General features: G+C 29.0%; 1 protein-coding gene across 2 annotated transcripts in view; it reads left to right on the forward strand.

Moving 5' to 3' along the window:
- The first annotated feature begins 4,213 nt into the window (after nucleotides 1-4,213).
- LOC111637335 (multidrug resistance-associated protein 4-like) overlaps nucleotides 4,214-24,797 on the forward strand; it is a 56,315-nt gene continuing 35,731 nt past the window's right edge. For both annotated transcript variants that reach the window (XM_023382814.1, XM_023382815.1), the window contains exons 1-5: nucleotides 4,214-4,388; nucleotides 12,172-12,282; nucleotides 15,970-16,075; nucleotides 16,155-16,373; nucleotides 18,430-18,519. In XM_023382814.1, the coding sequence (XP_023238582.1) occupies nucleotides 4,324-4,388; nucleotides 12,172-12,282; nucleotides 15,970-16,075; nucleotides 16,155-16,373; nucleotides 18,430-18,519 (591 nt within the window). In that variant the 5' untranslated portion in view covers nucleotides 4,214-4,323. The remainder of the gene's footprint in view (nucleotides 4,389-12,171; nucleotides 12,283-15,969; nucleotides 16,076-16,154; nucleotides 16,374-18,429; nucleotides 18,520-24,797) is intronic.

Raw genomic sequence — 24,797 nt, forward strand, 5'->3', positions numbered from 1 at the left:
CGTGCATAGGGGTGGTTGCGTCTCGATAGCTATAAGGGTGCGGGAGATATGAGGCTGAAAGTGGTTGAAAGTGGCTTTCTATTTCGAATGTTTTGTTCGATTTTTTCGAATTTGTTCGAATTAAATTCGAACATAAAATTCGAATTGGTTCGATTATAGAACGATTGAAAACGTTCCAGAAACGTTGAAATTTGTTCGTTTGACTAAACGTAAAAATTCTCTAATTAGTCTGGAAACGGGGGACCAAATTCTTGCATTTTGTGAAAACGGGTAACATTACTTATAATGTAATTATCTTAATCTTCACCATCGTTACTTTTTGCCCAGCGAAGCGGGTCCTTGCAGCTAGTATTAATAATAAATTAGAACAGAGATTAAAAAAGATCATTGAATTAAATAAAGATTTTCAAGCTTTTCCTAAAGAAAATGCTAATAAATTTAAAATATTAGAAGATCACATAACTGATAAAACTTATTTACAAAAAACATTAATGATTTAGATTTAAGCGTTAATAATTTTATAACAGAAACGAGTGAAAAACTTCACACATTAGATAGTAAATGTCTGAAATTACATAATGGTGCTTTCAATGCAAAAAACAGAAGAATTCATAATGTTGATGATCTAACGAAAGACGAAAATGTTGTAAATAGAAGATATTTAGAGAATAATTCAATTGTTATAAAGGTTTGATGCTAATAATAAGAAAATAATTGACGTTTCACAACCTATTTCAGAATTTGAAGTTGCTACAAAATTTTATGTAGATAATCGCACCTTTTGTCTTAGCTAAGTTGATACAAAAGACAACAATATACCTTCTAGAACTTAAAATTTATTATATGTACAGCACCTCCAACTCCTTTGTTGAAAAATAATTTCTACGATTCTGATAACAAAAGAATAACTAATGTAAAAAATCCAATTATAGACACGGATGCTGTTACAAAATCATATATTGAAAATTATTTCAAAACTGATGAAAATCCAAACAATATAATTAAAAACACAGAAAATAGTTTATTTGCTTCAAGTAACCATTCATTCATCTTAAGGAGTCTTATAGATTGGGTGTACATACGTTGCCTCTTGAAAGTTACCAGTTTTATTTAACCTTAGGCGATCTCTCTAATGATGAAAGTGATATAAAAAATTATGAAAAAAAAATACATGTTAGAATCTGATGGATTCATTAGTAAGATTTATTGAGCAAACAATATGCCATTATTAAATGTATCTATAGGTATATTTATAAATGATAAATTAGTATTTTCTGTTAAAATAAACATAGGAGAGACTTATATAGTCATAAATAAAACTATTCCATTCAATATAACAGATATTATTACAGTTAAAACTACAGATAATGAAGAGAATCTCAGGGATAATAATCTTAATGTAATGATGAGATATAGTATTTCAATATTTATAAATTATACTCTTTGAATTTTCTCCTATATAAATGGAGACTCTGAATAAACTAAACAATATTGGTAAAGTTCAAAATACTCCCAGAAGAAAATTAAACGAACTGCGAATTGATTACGAATATCGAGTTCGTAATGTTAAATCACACACGCTACAGTGATAAAAAAAATTAGTAGTTCTCATGGACACTGAATGAAATGAATTTTAAGTTTATCTGCCTGATCGATTCAACAAAAAAATAATGAATAAGCGTATAGAGGATTTATACAACACGAGTGATTTAAAATTTGTATACAGAGGTATGAAAGATTGTGAAATGCGAATAAAGCGCATATTGTTGAGTTTGTAAATTAATTAATCATTATTTTATAGGCTGTTGATTTTTTTATTTTTACTTAATTTTCTGATTTTTTTTAAATTTTTCTTGATTTTGAATAATTTTTAACGATATTTGAAATTTTCTGATTGTAAATCATTTACATTAGTGAGTCAGAATCGGTATTTATAGGCTATACTACTCACTTATGCGATAATTTCAAGTCATGAGCTACATAAAACGTTCGTAAACTGTTTGAGTGGTAGTAATATAAATGATAAAATTTCTCAGTACATAAAATAATAACTTTAACATAACTGATAAAATTAACTTCTTAATTATTCTTTGAATAATATTTTAGATTAAACGAAAAAATAAACACGCATCGAATACAGAGTATATCGCGTGTTTGATAAGCAAAATAATTTTAATTAAATCTTCTTAATTTATCTTAAGAATCGATAAATTTCTATCAATATATACTGTATGTTTCGAAATTTCATGCAAACGGAAAAATTTTCGGTTTTCTCTTTTAAAAACAAATTTAAATGGAACAATAATATAAGATTTGTATATACACCTGATATACAAATGACGGTTTGAAAAGATTAGGGGTTTTGTTTTAAAAGATCACTTTGAGAAAACAACATATTAGGTATTTGTATTACAAAATTTTAATTATAATTGAAAAAATAATAATACATACCGGAAAAATATACGAGAAAACACACCTACTGTATCGAATGGGTTACTTTTCTCTTTTCTCTCCATTCTCTATTAATTTCTCACATCTACAATTTTCTGTACACTGCATCTGTTGTATTACTCATCAAATCTGCAATTCTATCAGATAATATATAATATTTATTTTAAAGTGTAAAGGTTTAGCCTGTTATTTGTGTTCAGAAAACCTTGAAGTTTCTTCAGGATGTAAAAACAGTTAAATTATGTTTTAAGAAAGATATACATTTGTCATGATATAATCTAAACTTAAATTGATTAATTAATTTTTATAGAAAAAGTTAATGAATTCCTTAACTTTTCGGCAGAAAAACACTAAGATATATTTTAACATATTGTCGTTTTGACTTATATTTTAAATAAAATAAATCGTTTTTAAAATTTGGATAGAGATAATGACGATAAATTCCTTTCAAATAAATAATGCATTGTAATTGTCATTATCGAATGTACCCGAACATTTAGGGAATTCATTCAGATAATGTAAATGGTATTTTATTTGTACCGACACGTGACTTCCTTTAATTTCGAATCAACGTGATTGCTTGCTAGCTTTTCTTTTTTAGACTTGTATAGCACGAGAAAGTATTGAAATCGTGTCAAATTTGATCCACTTTGAGTACTTTGCAAATTTTTATGTTTTAAGAATTCGAACCAGAAATAAACTAACAACGAGTTGCTCAACATTCCCCGCAGCATTAAAAACTTTCGTGGCTCCAACTGTTATCATAATTTATTAAAATAAATGTTTTATATATTTTAACTATTATAAAATTGCAAAAGTTTAATTTTCAGAGTAGAGATAGGTTTTATAAAAAATTGTAAATGCTAATAAAGAGTACAATCTTCGTTAAGTCTGACCTTATTGGAGATATAAAACACGATCCTCACACATCCATACATACAAAAATTACCCATTTCTCATTTCTCGATGTTTCAAGAATTCTAGTCTAATAATGTAAAAATATTTGGGGGGGTTATTCGTTGACAGATCGTCATACCTTTTTCTGTTATATATTACAGCTGGGAATTAAAACTGAAAAACAAAGAAAATATTCCGTGAATAAGTGTATATACATTTACACACACGTACTGTACTGTACGTGTGTAGGTTTGTCTATTTCGTGTAATATTTCTCATATCTCGAGATGAAATAATGATAAAGAAACTAAATTTGGCAACTTAGCTTGTATATAAGGGAAATCGTTGCTCTTACATCTTAGTAGTTAAAAGTCGAAGGGGTGGAAAGATAAGGGATGTCGTGCCTTATGTCGAGTGGGTCACACTTACAAGTTAGTCAATATTTTCTCGTTTCTAGCATCTGTATTTTGTTTAATAAAAAACCTATTTCGATCCTTAAAATTAAGCTTGTTGCCATATTATCATAAACAATGGTATAACAGTTACTTATTTAATACTAACTTATATTATATAGTACAGCACAAAATTTTAAATTTATGTTAAAATATATCTTAGTGTTTTTCTGCCGAAAAGTTAAGTAATTCATTACAGAACTTTTACTATAAAAAGTAACTAATTTTTATTTATTTATCAATCTTTAGTTAATTCTTTCTTTGCATATATATGTCCTGTTTTAATATACATATAAAAAATTTAAGTTTAAATTATATCATGACAAATTTATATCTTTCTTAAAACATAATTTAACTGTTTTTACATCTTGACGAAACTTCAAGGTTTTCTGAACACAAATAACACGCTAAACCTTTACACTTTAAAATAAATGTTATATGTTATCTGATAGAATTGCAGATTTGATGAGTAATTCAACAGATGTAGTGTACAGAAAATTGTAGACAGCAGAAATTAGTAGAAAATGGAGAGGAAAGAGAAAAGTAACCCATTCGATACAGTTAGTGTTTTCTCTCGTATATTTTTCTGGTATGTATTATTATTATTTTTTCGATAATAATTAAAATTCTGTAATACAAATAATTAGTATGTTGTTTTCTTAAAGTAATCTTTTAAAACAAAACCTCTCATATTTTCATTCCGTTATTTCATGTTATAATACAGGTGTATAGGCCTATACAAATCTTACATTATTGTTCCATTTAAATTTCCGTTTTTAAAAGAGAGAACCGCAAATTTTTTCGTATGCATGAAATTCCGAAACATACAGTATATATTGAAAGGAATTTATCGATTCTTGAGATAAATGAAAAAGATTTAATTAAAATTATTTTGTTTATGAAACACGCGATGTACTTTGTATTCGATGTGTGTTTATTTTTTCGTTTAATCTAAAATGTTACTCAAACTATAATTAATATGAATTTAGTTCGCAGTTCGTTAAGATGTTTTTTCTTTTTCTGTAGTGAGCTTGTTCTGTTCTCGACTTTTTTATTCTTCACGATGAATATGTTTTTTTTTGTATAATGGGACGTTTGAATTGTAGTTTAACACTTTTCTAATCTCACATGGTTTTGCGTATGGCTCGAATTCAATCTTTTTTGCCATTCTGGTTATTTTAATATCGAGGTAATTTATTTCTGTGTTTGACTCATTTCCTACCTTAAATTTAATATTATCATTTAATTTGTTTATTTTTTATTTTAATTTTATTATTTCTTGATCATATAGTATAATTATGTCATCCACATATCGTTTATAGAACTTTATGCCTGTAATTTGTTTAATTGCTTGATCTATATTTACCATAAGAAGTTCTGCTAGCTTCGGTCCTATGACTGATTGCATGCTTATAACTGTTTGTTGTGTGTAGAACTTACTGTCGACTTCGAAATAATTACTCTTGTATACGCATTCTATTAAATCAATTTCTTCTTTTTTTGTTTCAATTTTTTTTAGTGTACAGTACTTTCCATTAGATTCCAGGTTATCGAAGGTACATGTTTACTATATCTAGGCTTGGAAGTCTGTAATTTTTGTTTATTTTTATATTTTCTATGTCATGTAAAAGTTTGTCTGCGTGTTTGATGGAGTATTTCGAATTTTATACTTTTGTAATTTTCGTTTTAATTGTTTTCTAAATTATATAGGACTGAATTTTTGAAGTCGACGATGGGTTATATTTGTTTGCCTGGTTTATGTGTTTTTAGCTGTAGGTTTAGCTTAGGGATCCCGCTATTTTCGTTTGCTAAATTATACTGTTTATTTTCTTTTTTTATTTTGTTTAATTTAGCTGTTTATTAATTCGTTTTTTAAATTCAGCGTAAATGACTTCTTTTGGGTCTATTGGTAGTTCTCTAAAAGACCCGTTATTAACTATTTTTGATTTTTTGGTTTCCATCCACTCTTGTTTCACTGTGATAATCTGTTTTGATTTATCTGCTGTTATGATATCCATGTCATTTACTGCAAAGTAGGTATGTAATTTTTCTATTTTATCTTTATATTTAACGTACGATTTTTCAGTATTTTCTTTTTTCTATTTTCGATTTTTACATAATTTTTTAGTTTGTTACTATTTTCTATTTTTATATCGTTGTAGTCCCCTGGAAGAGTTACTACGTACAGTATAGAGTGGATTTGCAAGTAGACGTAACATATCCAATGAGAAAACGCTGACAGATTTTTATATAAACAACGCTTTTACAACTACGCTTCGACCTATTTATGTTAATCAGTTGTTATAAATGCATTATAACTGATTTATTTAATATATATTTAATTTAATGATCAGTTAATTTAAATAATAATTCTTACGATTGTAACAAATGGTTTAAAAATGTACAAATATACAATTTAAGAAATTCATACAAAGAAAAGAAAGTTTCGAAGTATTCTAACATTACTTCATAGTCGTTGAAACACAATTTTGTGCAATGAAAATTTCCATGTAATCCGACGTAACGGATCTTTTAAACAATTGACATAAACACAAGCAGGGAAGAGCCCATAAAACGAGGTCAACTTCGATACGGTTGATGGAGGTCTGGAAGTGCAAGTGTTTTATTTTATTTATTTTTTGTATGAGTCTTGAATGTTGTATAATTTGTACTTTATTTAAGTATATATTTTTTATTACATTTTTATTTTAAATACAGCCAATGGCATTCTTTCTGAACTGCAGTTTAATAATAGTCAGACATCGACAAAAGAAAACTCTTTAAAATGCATCTGTTTATTAACTAATTAAACATTTTCGGCCATTTGAATGACCTTCCTCAGGAATACAAAAAGAATTTTATTTTTGAGGAAGACGTTCGATTAGTTAATAAAAAACTGCATTTAAAAAGATTTTTTTCGATGTTAGATTATAGCTAATTTCTTTTAACGTGTGGATATAGTAAATGACGACAATTTCGTTTCAAATAAATTACGCATTGGGAATGTTTTTAACCAATGTACCAGAACATTTATTGACATCACTCGAATGATGAAAACGTCATTTTATCTGCACTGACCGTGACTAACTTTAAATTTCAAATCGAATTAATTGCTTCCTAGCTTTTACTTTCTTCGGTTTGTTATGTATAATACGTGAGAAAGTATTGGAATCGTGTCGAATTCGACCCTCCTAGTTTCTTTTGGGTAAATCATAATGTTTTGAAATTCCAAATATTTACCTGGCTTTGATTTTTTTAGGTCCGGGGTCTCAAAGAAGCGATTTGTAGTATATACATACGGTATGTAAAGTGCGTGTCTGTGTTTGGATCTGTTTCGTTTGACACCTGGGGATGAGGTAATGATTAGAATACGAAATTTAACATGGTAGCTGGTATATAAAGGACATCGTTACTTTTAAATCTCCATTGTTAAAAGTCAATGGGGTGGGAAGACAGAAAAAAGTCCTGTCGTATGTCGAGTGGAGTCAAATTTAATCAGGAACTTTTTTTGTTCGTTAGCATTTACGTTTTGTTTTATAAAAACCTATTTCAACATTCAAAATTCAGCTTATTTTTTATTTTATAATTACATATTAACAGTTATTTTTTTACGAAATTTGATAACGCTGAAAAAATTATAACTTCGTATTCATATAACGTCTAGACGAAATTTTCAGGTTTTCTGAACACAAATAACACACAAAACCTTTACACTTTAATAATTATAACTTCGTATTCATATAACGTCTAGACGAAATTTTAAGGTTTTCTGAACACAAATAACACACAAAACCTTTACACTTTAATATAAATATTATATATGTTATCGAATAGATATACAGGTTTGATGAGTAATAAATACTACATATGAAAAGTGTATAGAAGAGTATAGATACGAATGGAGAGGGGAAAAAAGTAACCCATTCGATACTGTTGGTATTTTCTCTCGTATGTTTTTCTGGTATGTAATATTATTTTCTCTCATTAATAATTGAAAGTTTGTAATATAAATAACTATTAAGTTATTTACTCAGGAGTAATCTTTTAAAACCAAACCCCCTCATATTTTCATTCCGTTATTTCGTGTTACAATCCAGATGTATATACAAATTTTATATTATTGTTTTATTTAATTTTCCGATTTTCACCAGATGGAAGCTAAAACCACAAACCTTTACGTGTGCGCGAGATTGTAAAACATACAGTATATTCTGATAGAGATTTATAGATTCTTGAGATAAATAAAAAAGACTTAATTAAAATTATTTTCTTTATCAATATGTGTTTTATGGGTGTTTAATTATTTATTTAACTTAATATGCAAAATATAATTAGAAATTTAATTTTATTAGTTATTTAAAGTTAATTTTTACAAGTAAGCAGTAAAATAATTTATTGTTTATATTAATACAACTCAAACAGTTCGCAAACGTTGTTATGTTACTAATAAGATAAAGTTATCGCATAAATATAGAATTAAATTAGTAGTAGAGGAGAAGGTGGTATTATGGAACCCCAATTACATTTTAGTGAATTGTAAACAAGGTATCATAACTACACCCACATTTATGGAATTATGGTATTTATGGTATTATGGAACCCCAATTACATTTTAGTGAATTGTAAACAAGGTATCATAACTACACCCACATTTTTTGTGCGAAAATACTGGTAACGATTAAACTAAATGTTCCTAATTGGATTTTTCGCTAGTGTAACTATAACTATGGTTTTTGAAGGCTTTTGTACAAAAAGTCAGAAAGTAGGCTTAGAGAAAATCGGGTGGTAATATGGAACCTTACTGTATATTTTCAAAAAATGCTTTAATGTAGCCAAAAACAAATAAGAAAGTACAAAAAATGTTAAATAATTACAAAATTATTTACTCCAATGTATTTTATCGCAAAAATGCTTTTATAATAGAAAAATATGACCTCCGTCAAAAATATATATTCCAGCAGCTCTTTTTCGATATTCTCGGAAAGAATTGGCTTTCTACCTAGTGTCTTTTTCACAAATTGCTCCAGACGAATGTCTGCTTGCAAAGAGAAAGTTCGGAGAAGTTGAGTTCCATATTAAAAGCACCAATGGGGTCCATATTTCACGCATCGCCATCTTGAATTAACTTTTGTCTGTCAAGACCAAAATTTAAAAGAAAACGTGAATATCACACAAATTAATATGTATCCCTAAGTCTCTGGAACGGAATACATGCACCGGTGAACCTACAACTACACGATTTATATTTTAAAAATAATTAAATTCACTTAGCATTCAAAACTTCCGAATTTTGAAAAACACAAATTTGCTGATTAAATACGAACAACCGTTTAACTGGAAAAAAACGGGTTTTCCCCTTGCTATGCATGTCTGCAAAGTTCAGTTCAGCTACAATCCGCTACAGTTCGTCTTTATTATCAGTTCGAAATGAAGTAGTTCCATAATACCACCTTTTCCTCTATAGTTGTTGAAAATATACTTACACCCTTGTATTATTAAAAATACGAACAATTACTCAACAGATGAAGGAAATAAAATATTCTTTATATTTAATTCTAAAGTTTTTCTGTGATGTACTCTACGTGTTGGATCTTTCCTTATAAAAATGCGTTAGTTGAAAGTACACGTTGCATAATTTAAATATCGTCTAAAGCATGCTGCAATTAGTATGGAAGATGTTTTATTATGAGAATATTTATATGCTAGATATATTTATTTGTCATAAACCTCCGATTACTTTTATTTTGCAAAGTCTCCTCTCGCTCTTAATTTGTACATATATATATATTCCTGCGCAACTGGTAAAGCTGAAACTGTACAGCACATATTATATGAATGCCATATTTACGAAATCGAACGCTTCAGGCTAATGCTGGAAGTCCTGTCTTTGGGGTATGGTTGGCCTTGTCCAGCCCATATCCTAGTGTCCAAAGAACTGTGTGCCTACTTTAATTTCTTCATTAAGGACATTTTTAAGAAAAAGCGGTTATGTGTCTAACCGAATTCCATTATTAGCTAACTATGGTTGATACTGTATGCGCGTTGTCACTTATTGTATATCTTTTGTCATTCCAGTTTTGTATTTATTGTTCTAGTGTAATACTCACTCCAGAGTGGTGCACTCACAAAAAAAAAAAAAAAAAAAAAAAAAAAAAAAAAAAAAAAAAAAAAAAAAAAAAAAAAAAAAAAAAAAAAAAAAAAAAAAAAAAAAAAAAAAAAAAAAAAAAAAAAAAAAAAAAAAAAAAAAAAAAAAAAAAAAAAAAAAAAAAAAAAAAAAAAAAAAAAAAAAAAAAAAAAAAAAAAAAAAAAAAAAAAAAAAAAAAAAAAAAAAAAAAAAAAAAAAAAAAAAAAAAAAAAAAAAAAAAAAAAAAAAAAAAAAAAAAAAAAAAAAAAAAAAAAAAAAAAAAAAAAAAAAAAAAAAAAAAAAAAAAAAAAAAAAAAAAAAAAAAAAAAAAAAAAAAAAAAAAAAAAAAAAAAAAAAAAAAAAAAAAAAAAAAAAAAAAAAAAAAAAAAAAAAAAAAAAAAAAAAAAAAAAAAAAAAAAAAAAAAAAAAAAAAAAAAAAAAAAAAAAAAAAAAAAAAAAAAAAAAAAAAAAAAAAAAAAAAAAAAAAAAAAAAAAAAAAAAAAAAAAAAAAAAAAAAAAAAAAAAAAAAAAAAAAAAAAAAAAAAAAAAAAAANTCGTTCTCAGCGGTAGGTGTTATATAACAATTACTATGGTTGTTGAAATACTGAATATAAATAGGGTTTGCTTGTAAAATCCCCGCTGGCGAAGTTGCGGGTAACAGCTAGTGAAGAATAACTCAAATGTTCACATTGTGTTATACATTCATTCAAACAACAAAGCCTGCAAATGAATTGTACAATTTCGTTTCGAAAAGTTTCGTAAAGTTTTTTATTTTCTTTCTAAACCGACCTGCTATAAAAAATGTAAGTAATTATTTATAAATAATTTCTGATATAATTTTTTCGATAGTTTATTTATCTATGAGATATTTGATCCCTAGATACCACTTATAATCTATTGCATGTGGATTGGGTGATTGAAATGCACAGACTTTAAAAACAGTCACAGTTATTAATGTTGAAAATTACTTGACCTGATTGTAAAGTATTTTTTTCAGCTTTAGGGTTTGAAGTTTGGAAGTTAAATGCCTGGTATCTTTTCTCACATTTTGGTAGAATCTTGTCATTGCAATTAGATTTTTGCATGATTTAATATTGTGTTTTATAATAATTAAAACCGAAAAATATAATTTAAAAGTACAATTTTTGCGTTCTTTTTACAATTAATGAAAGATTGTGTTAACTTCTTCAAAGATAATTCAGTCGCATATAAATGTTTAATTCTTCCAATATCGCATGAGCTGTTAGTCTTTAAATTTGAATACAAAAATTCCTTAATTTAAATTTCTAAACTGTGAATCACTGTCAAATTTTGATGCTCGTAACTTGTTTTAAATAAAGTAATTTATTTTTGAGTTAGTATTTTAAAAATATACTTGATGATCTTAGCAGTATTTTCACTTTCCCGGCTATTATATATGACAGAAAAAAAGTATGACCATCAGTCATAAAATAAGCTTCCAAGATTACTCGGTTTTTCTTTTACTTGTGATCTTGAAACGGCCAGAAATACAAAAAATTCGTTTTTTATGTATGCACGGCGTTTATGTTTGCGTATGTATAAGTATGTGTGTAGAAAGCACGATTTTTTCACCCTTTTTAAAGCTTAATAACGGCCGTGTCTTCTGTCAAAATTTTCTAGTATTTTGTAGGATAGTTCACGTACAAGGGCTATAAAATTTTAGTGGTGAAAACTTCAATGGGTGAAGAGATAAAGGTGTCATGTCATATCTCGTTTAGGGTCTGACTTGATGACGATTTTACTCATTATTAGCATTTACAATTTTTTTTTTTTTTTAAACCCGTCCCTATTCTCTGAATTAAGCTCTCTGCCGTTTAAGAATAGTTTAAAAATATAAAAAGATATTTTAATAAAATATTATAATAGATGGTGTCACCAAATCTTCCCGGAAAAGTTAAGCAACTCGTTGCTGAATTCTTTAGAATATTTATTATTGAACGTAAATGCATTTGTTTTTTCAGAAACACTGAAAAAATGTCATTGAACAATTATGCTAATTTTAATTAAAAAAAAAATAGCAAAATTTAAAATGTCATTGTTTGGGAAAATAATTAGCAAAGTAAACAATTTGATCGTTATTATTGTAATGAATTACGATAAACTATATGTGTTGATAAACATCGTTCATTGCGTTGTACGGCAAGTTGAGTACCATCGTAAAAATTTCAAAATTATTAAGACCAGAAAATTATGGTAAACAACATTAATAATTAAATTATTTTTTCAGTTGGGTTTTCCCAATAATAAACGAGGGAAGAAAACTAGTTTTAAAGGAAGAAGATTTATACAAATGTTCAAAATATCATACTTCGGAGTATCTTGGCGATCTGCTACAGAAGTAAGTTAGTTATTATTTAGATGTGGACATCGATATTTTAGTTACTGCTACTTGATTATTTTAGATTTAATTATTATTTGGTTAAGTCTAATCAAATTAAATAGAACAAGCGAAGGTTGTTATATATATATATATATTAGTCATTATTAGTTGTGTACTAAATATATGTAACATAGCACTTAACAATATAAAAAATTTATTGCAAAATTAAAATTTATAATATTTATTTGATTTACAGTAAAAATTTTACTGGACTCAAAACTGCAGAATTATTTACATTTTCTAGATTCCATTCAAAATGTTTACTTGAAATTATTTTATAGAAGTAATCTACAAAACATATTATTTTTTTTTCATACGTAGAAGGTGAATGATTAATTACATTCATTGTATTTAGTGCTCTGAAATACATAAACTAGGTGAATTAGTCGATCTGTCCGGTAAAGTACTTTATAAGTTATAACGCTGCTACAATGTTAAACGCGTAAGAAGATTTTAAATAAAAATTTTTGAAAAGATATGAAAAAAAATCCTTAAGATTTTAACTTTCCAATGTCAAGAATGTGTTCTGTGAAGTTTTGAGTTGAACATAGCACCCAAAGTGTCTGAATGAAAAAATGCTGACGATTTACAGGTGCCACGTGGTTACACTCGTAACTAAATTTGAAATCTTGGCTTTTGTTCCCAGCAAAAAAATTTCATTTCTGCATACATTCATGTGTCGATACATAAAGCAGCTGTGTTAAAAACACTGGAATGAATTAAACTAAAAACTGATGTAAAAATGCGTTGCACATTAATTCATAGTAATGATTATAAAAACATTGCAGTAAACATCTCAATTACTTTTGTACATTTAAGTGAAATATGTTTTTTGTGTGAGAAATGTGAATAATTTTCAATTTTAATACAGAATTACAGTTATTTTATGGTGAGAATGAATGAATTATATATAAGTAAAAACCGGTAGAAGACATAAACATTTAAATCGTATATAAAATTAGTAGCAAAATCAATTAGCCTGGGACAAAACTGGCCTGGTTTGGAGCAATTTAAATCGATTCATTTTGACATTTTCTCGTTACTTTCCCTGTTGTGAGATATAGCGGAGATACAAGATAGCGATGGCTCAAAAAGGTGAACCACCCCAAGATTATTATTTTTTAACACAGGACACTTTGAAACGTCGAGAAAAAAAATCGGAGGTAATTTCAGTATGTCTAGATGTTAGTGTTTGTGTGTGACACTATTTTGTTCATCCTGTTTGAAGCTTAATAACTCCTTCGCTTTCTGTTGAAAATTTATGAACTTTCGCAGGGAGGTTTATTTATTAGGAAAATTTATGCAATTAAATTTTGATGATTAAAAGTTGGGGGAATAAGAAAATAAAGGAGGCAATGTTATATCTGCAGTAGAGTGGAACTGAGTCTAATAACGATTTTACTCGTTATTAACATTTAATTATTTATAAAACCCGTCTTTACCCTCCAAATTAATCTCTTTGCATTTTTATAATAATTAAATAATATAAAAAGTTTTTAAATTAAAATATCGTAACGGACGACGCCATCAAATGTTGCCGAAAAAGTTAAGCAACTAGTTTATAAATTTTTCGCCGAGTGTATCAATGGCTGTGACGGGTACTTTTTGAATCTATCCAATTAATATTAACTTTAACACTTTATCATCTTTTAAGAGCAATTTAAACAAGTTACGTGAAGTCTTTCGGGCGTTACGGTAAATAACTTGGAACAAGAGCGGATCATCTCAACCTGTCTAACAAGCACTACTTTTCAAATAATAATTGTAAAACTATGATAATTAGTTGTCGTTGACTATCCTCTCTCCTGGGAAGAGGTCAACGACTACATTAGGTCAAATTAACTTTAACTTCCTTTTGAAGCAGCCCATTTCTTCTATGCAACAGTGGTACTGTTCCATTCGAATAGAAAAATTACAAAAGAAAAAGGTACCGACAAGCACAAATTAAGTTTTATCAGGATTTCGATGGGCCAAGTTTAAATATTTGGTCATTTTTTTAGCGAACTATGATTGACTTGGAGATTACCATTTGATATTCGGGTGTGAATGGTATAGTACGTTGAAGTTGATACATTAGAAAAAAATTAACATAACATATTGTAATTTTATTTGTTAAGTATCTTAAATATGTCATTAGTAGAATAAATAACTGAACTGATTATGTTATTTTCGTTTTAATCTTCGTTGTCTTTATTTTTTACCCTGGCAAAGACGTCTTAGCCTCAAGTAAATTGATAAATGTGCACACGCACACATTAATCAACACATTTTGTCTTCTGAACTACTTATGCAACAAACAAAATTATAACAAATTTAGCAAAATTTGTATTATTGCAATTTGCAGATAAGCAAACTACAGTCGACCTCTCTAAAACACGAGTTCCTATAGTTCGGGTTCCTATATCACGGCGAAAAAATTGCGACAGTATTCGTACAAACATGCAAAAAAACCTCCTATAATTCGATAAAACGTCATCGCCGACTCGTGTCGCGACAGGATTACACAAACCTTTGAGTTTAAACGAGCAACGGACCTACCAAAACACATTATTTAACGTCCATAAAAATGATATTTATATTAATGATATCTCTAAACATCAGCGAATTTTTCGCAAAAAAAAATAATTTATCAGGAAGCACGCGAGCGCCATTCGATGACAATCTCCACGACGAAAACAAGCTTAAGCAATGGCGTAGTCGAACGGTGCACGCTCCATAAGTAATCCTACAATTTTTTGTTTATAGTATAGTTTATATGGATTATTACCAAAAAATTATACGTATTTTGGAAATGTTGAGTCGAATTAGTCTAGAATCGATTAATTTTATGGAAGAAACCTTTCAAACAGCCGTAGTCCGTAAACTGCATACGTGCCGGGCTGTGGTTGGCTGGATTCATTAAAACATGAACGTATCTACCGTGTTATACGGGGGGTCGACTGTAATCATAAAATCTTTCCTCAAATTCAATAGTAAGTATTTAGAACGAATTTTTTATATCAATTAAAATGCTGTGAAATTTACATTTACTTTACATATTAAAAAATATGAATTAGAGGACTGTTAATTATAAATTTAAACGTTTTTAAGTCTAGTACACGTTTGTTAGTCTGTTGCGAATTACACAGGGAAGTATAGGTTTAGAAAACGCGGAAATTTTGTAAACTTTAGTAAATAATACAAAATTTAATAAGTTAATCGCCATCTGTTTTTTGCGGACATTACTGTGCATTTTGTTTCAACACATGCTGCTGCAAATTAATGATCTGTTTATGCATGATATTTACTCACGTATCAGTCTTAGAATGTTACATAGTTAAAATGTTACATAGAAATGTTACATAGTTATACTGTATCAATATTTTATTCCCCTTCTGTATTGCAGTAATGCATATAAATTCTCTTTCCATTTCTGTTTAGAATGTGGCTCCGGATTTTTAGCGCAGCACTGTCTAAATACATTCCGATTAGCAGAATATTAGCATTCCATTTAGAATTAGATATTCACGTAATAATAGTTAGATATAATAATAATAGTTGTTTTAAAAGCATTACATTGATTCATAGTTGTGCAAAAGTTCTAGAATAACCTGTTGATTGAAATATTTTATTCAATTTTTAGGTTTCATTGCAATTTCTTTTCAGAGAATGGAACCAGGAATTGCAGAAGAAGAATTCGAGCATACTGAAAGCTTTATTACGTTTCGTTGGTTGGAAATACTTAGTAGTTATTCTACTTGTACTCATTCAGGTATTACGACAACCGAATTGAAAGACATAAAGAATGTTCTAAAATTATTGAAATAACTGATATTTATGTTCGTCCGCAGATGACAGCGTTAGTTGCAGGCCAAGCATACTTCGTAGGATTAATAATAAATTATTTTGAGAACAGAGAGGAAATGAATCAATACAAGATCTATGCTACACTTGCGGGATTTTTTATTCTACTTGCGATATATTTATGTATATATAATATTAGTGCATTTATAACTGAATTATATGGAATGAAGTTAAAGATAGCTTTCTGCACTCTTATATATAGAAAGGTGAGTAGCAATTAGATTTATATTCTTTTTACGTTAGTGTATTTTTATTAAATGTATCGAAGGAATTAAAGACAAATTCAAACTATTTGTAAAAAAATTTTTCAGCAATCGATATTTGTGTAATTTTATTTTTTATAAAGTAATTTGAACTATATTGTAAAGAAATGAAAATGCAGTTTATATACATCATATACAATTATTTATTTTGTCAAGAAAAACGTTTAGTAATCAGTAAGGTTTTCGGTTTTTTCTACAAACCGTCCTCAAACGTTATATTACATTCTCTCGTTAGAATATCAAATTGTAATGTAATTTTGAATATAATAAATTTAATTTAACTAGGAATAAAAATACACCGAACAATTTTTAGAAAGGCAAACGTTACAGAAAATCAAATCAAAATAATAACAAAAGTAAAACATTAAATATAATTATAAAAAATGTTTTAATATATAAGTAAAGCAAGATTGAAAATGTGATATTGCTTTGTTTCAACGAAGAGCAGTCTATAAATTGGTATGCTTTAGTTTTCTCTTCACCTTATATTTGTATATACAGATATTTCTATTCTGTACATGGTGGAGGAAAAAATGAGAGATTACAATCAGCATAGAAACTGATGGTAATCTTTCAGGGTCTTTATCGTTCAGACATCCGTCTATCATCTTTTTTCTGTATTTTCTATCTTTTCTGTACTCATCGCTAAGGATAGTGAATGCTCCGGTTTTATGATGTCGGCCTCCTCCCATTTTGCAGTTGAGCGTTCCACTTGCGCCATGGATGACAATACCGTGCAACACTATTCTTTCTTGTGTTTATGTTGTTTAAGGTATACTTCGAGATTTTCTTTGAAACTCGGGTGTATTATTTTTTAACTCCCGACTGTTAGTTTTCGTAGGAAATTCTATAAACGCTTGTGCTTTTTTATTAGTTTTTTCTTTGTAATTTCTAAGGATGCTGTAAATTGTGGATGCTCTTCTCAATACCAGATCTGTTTCTTTACGATCTTCAATTTTATTCATTATGCTTTTTAGGTTTTTATGAAATGGGAACTTAGATATTTCATTTCTTTTTCTTTTGTTCGTACAGCAATATCTCTTTTTATTGGTAAGCAATACGTCGCAAAAACGTTATCGACAACTAAAATGCAAGGAAGTCGTGAATTTTATTTCAATGGAATGTAAACGAGTCCATAGTATTGCACTTTCTGTATTTGAATTTTTAGTAGTCGTTATTACTGTCAATGTCTAAAATATGATAATGATGAAGTTTTCGTGTTAGTGATGAAAAATTGTTTCGATTACTGGCATTAGTATGCAAGGTTTTTATTGTGTGAATTATGGATTAGATTTGTCCGGATGCACTGACTAGGTGTGGCCACAATAATTCTGTATTAATTTAACAAATTACTTTTTGTCCATATATTACTATACTTGTATACGTGAGCGCCAACGTTTGGCTGTATAGAAGATTTATTCGGCACAGCAGGAAAAGTTGTAGCGGTAATAAAAATAATTTCTGTAATAAAAGTAAGCAAAACTTCTAACAGAAGTAAAAACATTAAAAATCTTGCAATTTGTCTTAACCAAATTCTGCCTTCTATGCAAAAGCCTGTAATGAAATTATCTTACGCTTATCGAATGATTTAACAGTTTTGAATAAGCCTATAGAATAGAATTGTAGTATTTAATTACTTCTCAAACGTAAAGACAGATTTGGTTTTAGAAAGAAAGCAAATTAAATACAAAATTAGTTGCGTTTTTCGAAATTTGTTTTAATATATCATTTTGAGGAATTGTTTGTATTATCTTAATATAGCATTGATTCATAGATTTACAATCTGTATAAATGTTAATACAGTCTGTTTTTCTATATCTGTATATATCAATAGGAGGCCTTGATGATGATTTATAACTTAGATAAGTCAATATTATTATTAGAAAATTTAATCAATTAGTTTGTTTGAGAACTATGTTAAGTATTATAGGTATTTTTTTATTTAATGATGACATAATTTTCTGAAAATATTCATTCTATATAAAACTTTCATTTGCAGGCAATTAGGTTAAGTCTTTCGTCTATGGAAAGATCGAATGTGGGACAAATGGTAAATCTTTTAGCAAACGACGTCGGCAAATTCCAAAATGTAAGTTAAAATAAATTTGTAAACAACGTGTTCGATTAATGTATACCACGTGAACCCATATATTTCGACGGTGTATTATATAATCTCGACAAAAACATTTCGGGCAATAAGTCATTTTAAAAGTCGATTTAGGCCTAATATATCTTCAGTAATATCGATGATATAAAACTTTTATACTTATGATTATTTTACATCGCTAAAGTCTAATTATAGGTAAGTGTTTTTACAATTGACTTATACAATAGTTTTCGTACGATCGTTCATTATGTCAACAAGAGCCTGGCCCTAATTTCGATTGATTTCACAGCAAAGTTACTTGACTTTTTGATTAAACCATGCACATTTTTTTCAAGACTTTCCTTAACACGTTTTTAATTCTACACCACATATTCTATATAGGGAAAAGTCAGAACTGATAGACGGGCATTTTAATGTTTTCATATTACGTTGGGCCAGCCAAGTGTCGACAGTTTTAGAAGTGTGGCAACTGCACTATTCTGCTGGAGAATAATAGTCTGCGATATAAGTAGTATATATATGAGAGACTCTGGGATAATTTGGTTAACTTCGCAAGGGTTTACAACTTTTATCTCAGAAACTCTCATCATTTTAAGGGAAAGACGTCGAGCAGGGGCTAAATTCGAGCAAAATCGCAGAATCTCTCGACCGATTCAGAGTTAATTACTATTCAAGAAACTCTCATAGGAGTCGAAACCACACCCATTTTCGATGCCCCTTCGGTTATACTTCTCCGCGCGATTTGAACGAGCGTTTCTGGAATAAATCGTTATGTTTTAAGATATATTGCAAAAGAAAACGGACTTAGATTCTAAAATATTTTAATATGCGATAACGATATATTTTGTAGTTTTTGTTTAGATAAGAGAACTGATTTTTTTTAATATACAAGCGATCGACATTTTAAATGCGAGTGGCGTCATCTGGTAAGAAATATATTTATATATTTTTCGAAATTAGATGTTAAAAAGAAATAACAAATAACATGTACCGTCGCTAATCGGATCATGCTATTTGCTATTTCGCTATATATCGATTTTTTAACGGTATTTATTGCATCGCGACAGTGATTAAATAAACGACACGAAGACTTTCTCTCTTTTTCTCTCTTTTATTGGAATAAAGAATAGGGGTTACAATGATATATATTAATTTGAAGATTATACAAAAACATAAGCATATAAAATTTTATTAATTATATTTAAAAAATAACGTTTATGTTAAAATTATTTTTTAGAAAAAAATTATAACTTTTCGCATATTTTCGATAAAACATAAACCAGAGTAAAATGATAATTATTCGATACAAATTTGTTTCTGATTCTGATTCTGATTTCTGTTTCTGATTTAGCAATGACGATACACCAATTAAGTTTATGCTTGTAATCTTCCATAAATTTTTCGGATAATTCTTGATGATTCGAAATAAGGTCCCAATCCACAACGTTTTCAAGTTCTCTAATAATTTCTTCATGCAATTGTTGATATTGACAAATAAGCTTCATATTCAGGAAATGTTTAAAAGTTAATATGAAATTTTCATTCAGTCTTTGATATTGAGATACGAGATCCCAGTTTAAACGATCGTGATATTGGATCAAAAAGGATTCTGATAGCTGTTGATAACGACAAACATCGTCCAAATAAACTCGTTGTACATATCTTTGTATAAAATCGGAGGAGAAGCGTTTGCTTTTCCAAATTTTATTCCAATTTAATTTATGTTGGAAATCTCTAATAAATTCGTCACTAAGATTAGTTTTTTCAGAAATAATGTCTCAATCGACCTTATCTGCAAGTTGTCTTATTACTTCTTCGCTCAAATTTAATCTAGAAAAATCTTTCCAATCAAAATTCGGCCCTACTTCGCGAACTAACATCTCTGCGTTGTTTCCGTTCATTATGATATGAAAATAGTCCTTCTTCTTCTTTCGATAGTAATACGAATAATGATTAGTTTTATTGTTTGTCTCGCTTTTATATAATTTTTTTATGACGCAATCGCTTGGTTTTGGTTTTGTTTTAGGTCAGCGAACTTTAAAAATGACGTAATCGCTTTTATGACGCAATCGCGTTTTTCCCCAATAAACCGGTTTTAGTTAAATGAACCTAAAAATATTATTAAATAAAACAAGACACGAAATTTAAAAAAATATATATTTATTGGTTTTCACTTTTATACTCGAAATACATTTTCGGAATATTATTTTCGGGTCCACAATGAGGATTATGTTTTTCCGAATCGATGAAACATTCTTCAAAATTGTTAAAGGTTTTGCTAGATTCCGATAGAATTTCTAAGCTTTGATGATGATAAGATTCCTTCGATGTAAGCAGCCATCGGAAATGTTTCACCTTGGGTATAAATCGTGGTAGGTAATCCACGCAATATAGAATTTTAATGGATGGTGGAAAGTTTTGCGATTTAGCCGAGTGTTCGGCCAATTCGATGCTTGAGAAGCTACCATTAGAGAAAGCGTAGGGAACTAATAATTTTTCGTTGATTGGAAAAAATGCTCTCCAACCGAACGACGACACGCATGTNACGTATCTACCGTCTTATAGGGGGATCTACTGTACACGAAATTTAAAAAAAAATATTTATTGGTTTTCACTTCTATACTCAAAGTACATTTTCGGAATATTATTTTCGGGTCCGCAATGAGGATTATGTTTTTCCGAATCGATGAAACATTCTTCAAAATTGTTAAATGTTTTGTTAGATTCCGATAGAATTTCCAATCTTTCATGATGATAAAATTCCTTTGATGTAAGCAGCCATCGGAAATGTTTCACTTTGGGTATAAACCGTGGTACGTAATCCACGCAATATAGAATTTTAATGGATGGTAGAAAGTTTTGTGATTTAGCCGAGTATTCTGCCAATTCGATGCTTGAGAAGCTACCATTAGAGAAAGCGTAGGGAACTAATAATTTTTCGTTGATTGGAAAAAATGCTCTCCATCCGAACAACAACACGCATGTACTTGACTCTGCCATTTTTCTAATGAGTTAATTTTTGAATTCGATGTCTAGTTTTTTTATTATGTTTTTCGTTCATGCGCACTAGTTGTTTTGTGTTATTTTAATACGCGCATGCGCACTAGTCGTTTTGTGTTATTTTAAATACGCAATGATTTTGGTTTTAAACTTTATTTTTACATCATGTCTCGTAATATATTAATCGTTTTCGCTATTATAACCTGTTTAGAATTATTTTCGTTAACGATTGGTTTTTCAGTTTTATTATGTAGATCGGGTTTTAAGGAAATTGATATAAAAAATACTACTTGCGAATATTCTTTACATTTAGATAGAAATGTTTATTTACATAAATGTATGAATGCTGGAAGAGTTGTATATGATTTTCGAAAATTCACGAGCGAAGGACTACCTCATAAATATATAGGTGTGCAATTATTAAAGAAAGAATTTAACTTACTTTGTACGAAATGCGTTTAAAACATCCGTCGAGTTGTATTGTCGTCGGTCCGTCTCAATCTGGAAAAACTTCTTTAGCTCGAAAAATGCTGCGTGAAAATATCTACGAAAAACCGTTAAAAAGAGTTATGTGGTGTTATTCAATGTTTCAGCCTGGTTCGTGGATGAGAAAAATATTCGTTTTAAATGCGGTATTCCCGAAAACATCGAAAATTTGGATTTAATAATTATAGATGATTTAATGCATTCTTTAACCGAAAAAATTGCCGAATTATTTACCGTTCAATCCCATCATAAAAATATAAGTGTTATATTGATAATGCAAAATTTATTTCCTCGTAATAAAGTAATGAGAGATATAAGTTTAAATACTCATTATTTAATATTATTTAAGAATAACAGAGATGAAAGTCAAATCAACTGTCTCGCTCGTCAAGCGTTTATAGGTAGAACGAAATACTTTAAAGATGCATATTTAACCGCGACATCCAAACCGTACGGTTATTTATTAATCGATTTCCACCCGTCCACGGATAAGGAATTGTGTTTGAGGGATTCGTGTTTTCCCGACAACCAAGGCGTGTATTGGGTTTATATTCCACAAAAATGACGAATATTAAAAAAAATTATCATTTGTTAAATGTGCTTGCAAAGACAACACCCGCTCAGAGAAAGGCTTTGTTAAAAGAAGCTTCCCCCGATCAAATAAAAGTCATATGCGAAATTTGCGACAACACGCTTAAAGGCCGTTTGCCCGTTAATGTGAACAAGTTAAAAAAATATAAAGGATGTATACGGAAACTCGCAAATAAAAAAATAGCTCTCCAAGCAAAAAAGAAGATTTTGGTAAATCAATCTGGAGGATTTTTAGACGCAATTTTAGGTCCAATAATATCATTAGCTAAAAAACTTTTTGGATTCTAATGGCTCAACGAATGGCGCTACTACCACCTGAATTGATACCTAAATATCAATTACAAAAACCGGAAATACGGTTACACGATAATATTCAAGATTTATTAGAAGAAAGTACTTTGACGGATGATTTGAAAGTTAAACTATTAAGTCAATTGATTTCGAGATTTAAACAAACTATCCATGCACCGAAAGAACCGATTCGAGTTTCTTTAACATCGCAACCAACCGAAGAATCTCAACAACAATTGCCCGAACCGACAAAACCATCGTCTATCGAAGATCAGATAACAGTCTCGATACCGCTAGCATATCAAAAGTATGTTCCGCATATCATTCAATTATTAAAATCTTACCAATACGATTGGAACGAAAAAGGAGAATTAGTGGTGAATAACGAACCAATAATAAACACTCACATAGTAGATTTAATGTCCTATCTTATGCGAACGAGAAAATCGACCATTGTACCCCCGGGTTTTGACACCTTTTGGAATGGAATTATCAAAGCGAATATACCCAAAGAATGGATTGGAAATAAAGCATTGTCGACTCGATTAAAAATAGGAGAATCCCCCGTACTTCGTTTTCGATCGCCATCGATTCCATCGCCTCCGATTCGATCGATTAGTGTTAGGAAAAAAACTGGCGGAGCATCTGCTACAAAAATTCCTAAACGAGTTGCGTCGTCTAAAAGAAAGCATATTTCATGGAAAGATTATTGAGATCTATTTATTACACTCCATCTCATCCCGCATCGTTTGGCGGCGTAACAAGCCTAGTAAAAGCAACAAAGTTGCCGAGAAAAACTGTCGAAAAATGGCTATCGACTCAAGATACATATACTCTACATAAACCAGTACGAATAAATTATACGCGTCGTAAAACTAAAGCTCTATATCAAGGAGAATTATTTCAATCCGATCTGATGGATGTTCGTCAATTTTCGAAAGTCAATAATGGAATAAAATATTTATTATCAACTATCGATGCGTTTTCTAAATATGCGTATGTAATTCCAGTTGAAGACAAAAACCCGGAAACGATAAAAAAAGCGTTTCAAAAAATATTTAGAAAAATAATTCCTCGGTTTCTCCATACCGATAAGGGTAAGGAATTCATGAATTCTGTTATTAAAGATTTATTTAAAAAACATCAAATAAATCATTATTATACTCATTCCGAAACGAAAGCATCGACAGTGGAACGATTTAATAAGACTTTAAAAAATAAAATTTATCGTCTTATTACTTATCGAAATTCCAATAAATATATTGATAAATTAAACGATTTGGTACGAACGTATAATAATAGCACGCATCGAAGTATAGGAATGTCTCCGGCCGAGGTTAAACCCCAACATCATTCACAAATTTTTAATCGACTTTATGGTAAAACGAAAACTAAAATAAAATATAAATTTAAAATCGATGATAGTTAGAGTTTCTAAAAAACGAAAAACTTTTACGAGAGGTTATTTACCCGGATGGAGTAAGGAAATTTTCATTATAAAAGAACAACATCCTACCAATCCAGTTACTTATATCCTGAAAGATTATAACAACAACACGATTAAAGGACGCTTTTATAACGAAGAATTGCAGAAAGTAAAAAATGGATAATTTTTATGTGACTCTAATAAGCACTGCGAGTATGGATTTTTTTTCCAAAAAATACTCAATCCTCCTTCACATCGAAAATTAATCCACTGATAAATTTAACAGGATCTTGGGAAGTGGCTTTATCCCAAATAATAATACCACGTTCGTGGTTTAATATCACTAGTGAAAATAACAAATACTTCATTACTACTAAGGAAATGAAATTGATTAAAATAAAAGCCGAAGATTTATCTACTCTAATTCCGTTACAACCTATGCAAGGAAACAACTCGAGTCATATAT

The sequence above is a fragment of the Centruroides sculpturatus genome, unplaced genomic scaffold, assembly GCF_000671375.1.
Source record: "Centruroides sculpturatus isolate CEXI.00-Female unplaced genomic scaffold, Cexi_2.0 scaffold805, whole genome shotgun sequence".
Taxonomy (NCBI): domain Eukaryota; kingdom Metazoa; phylum Arthropoda; class Arachnida; order Scorpiones; family Buthidae; genus Centruroides; species Centruroides sculpturatus.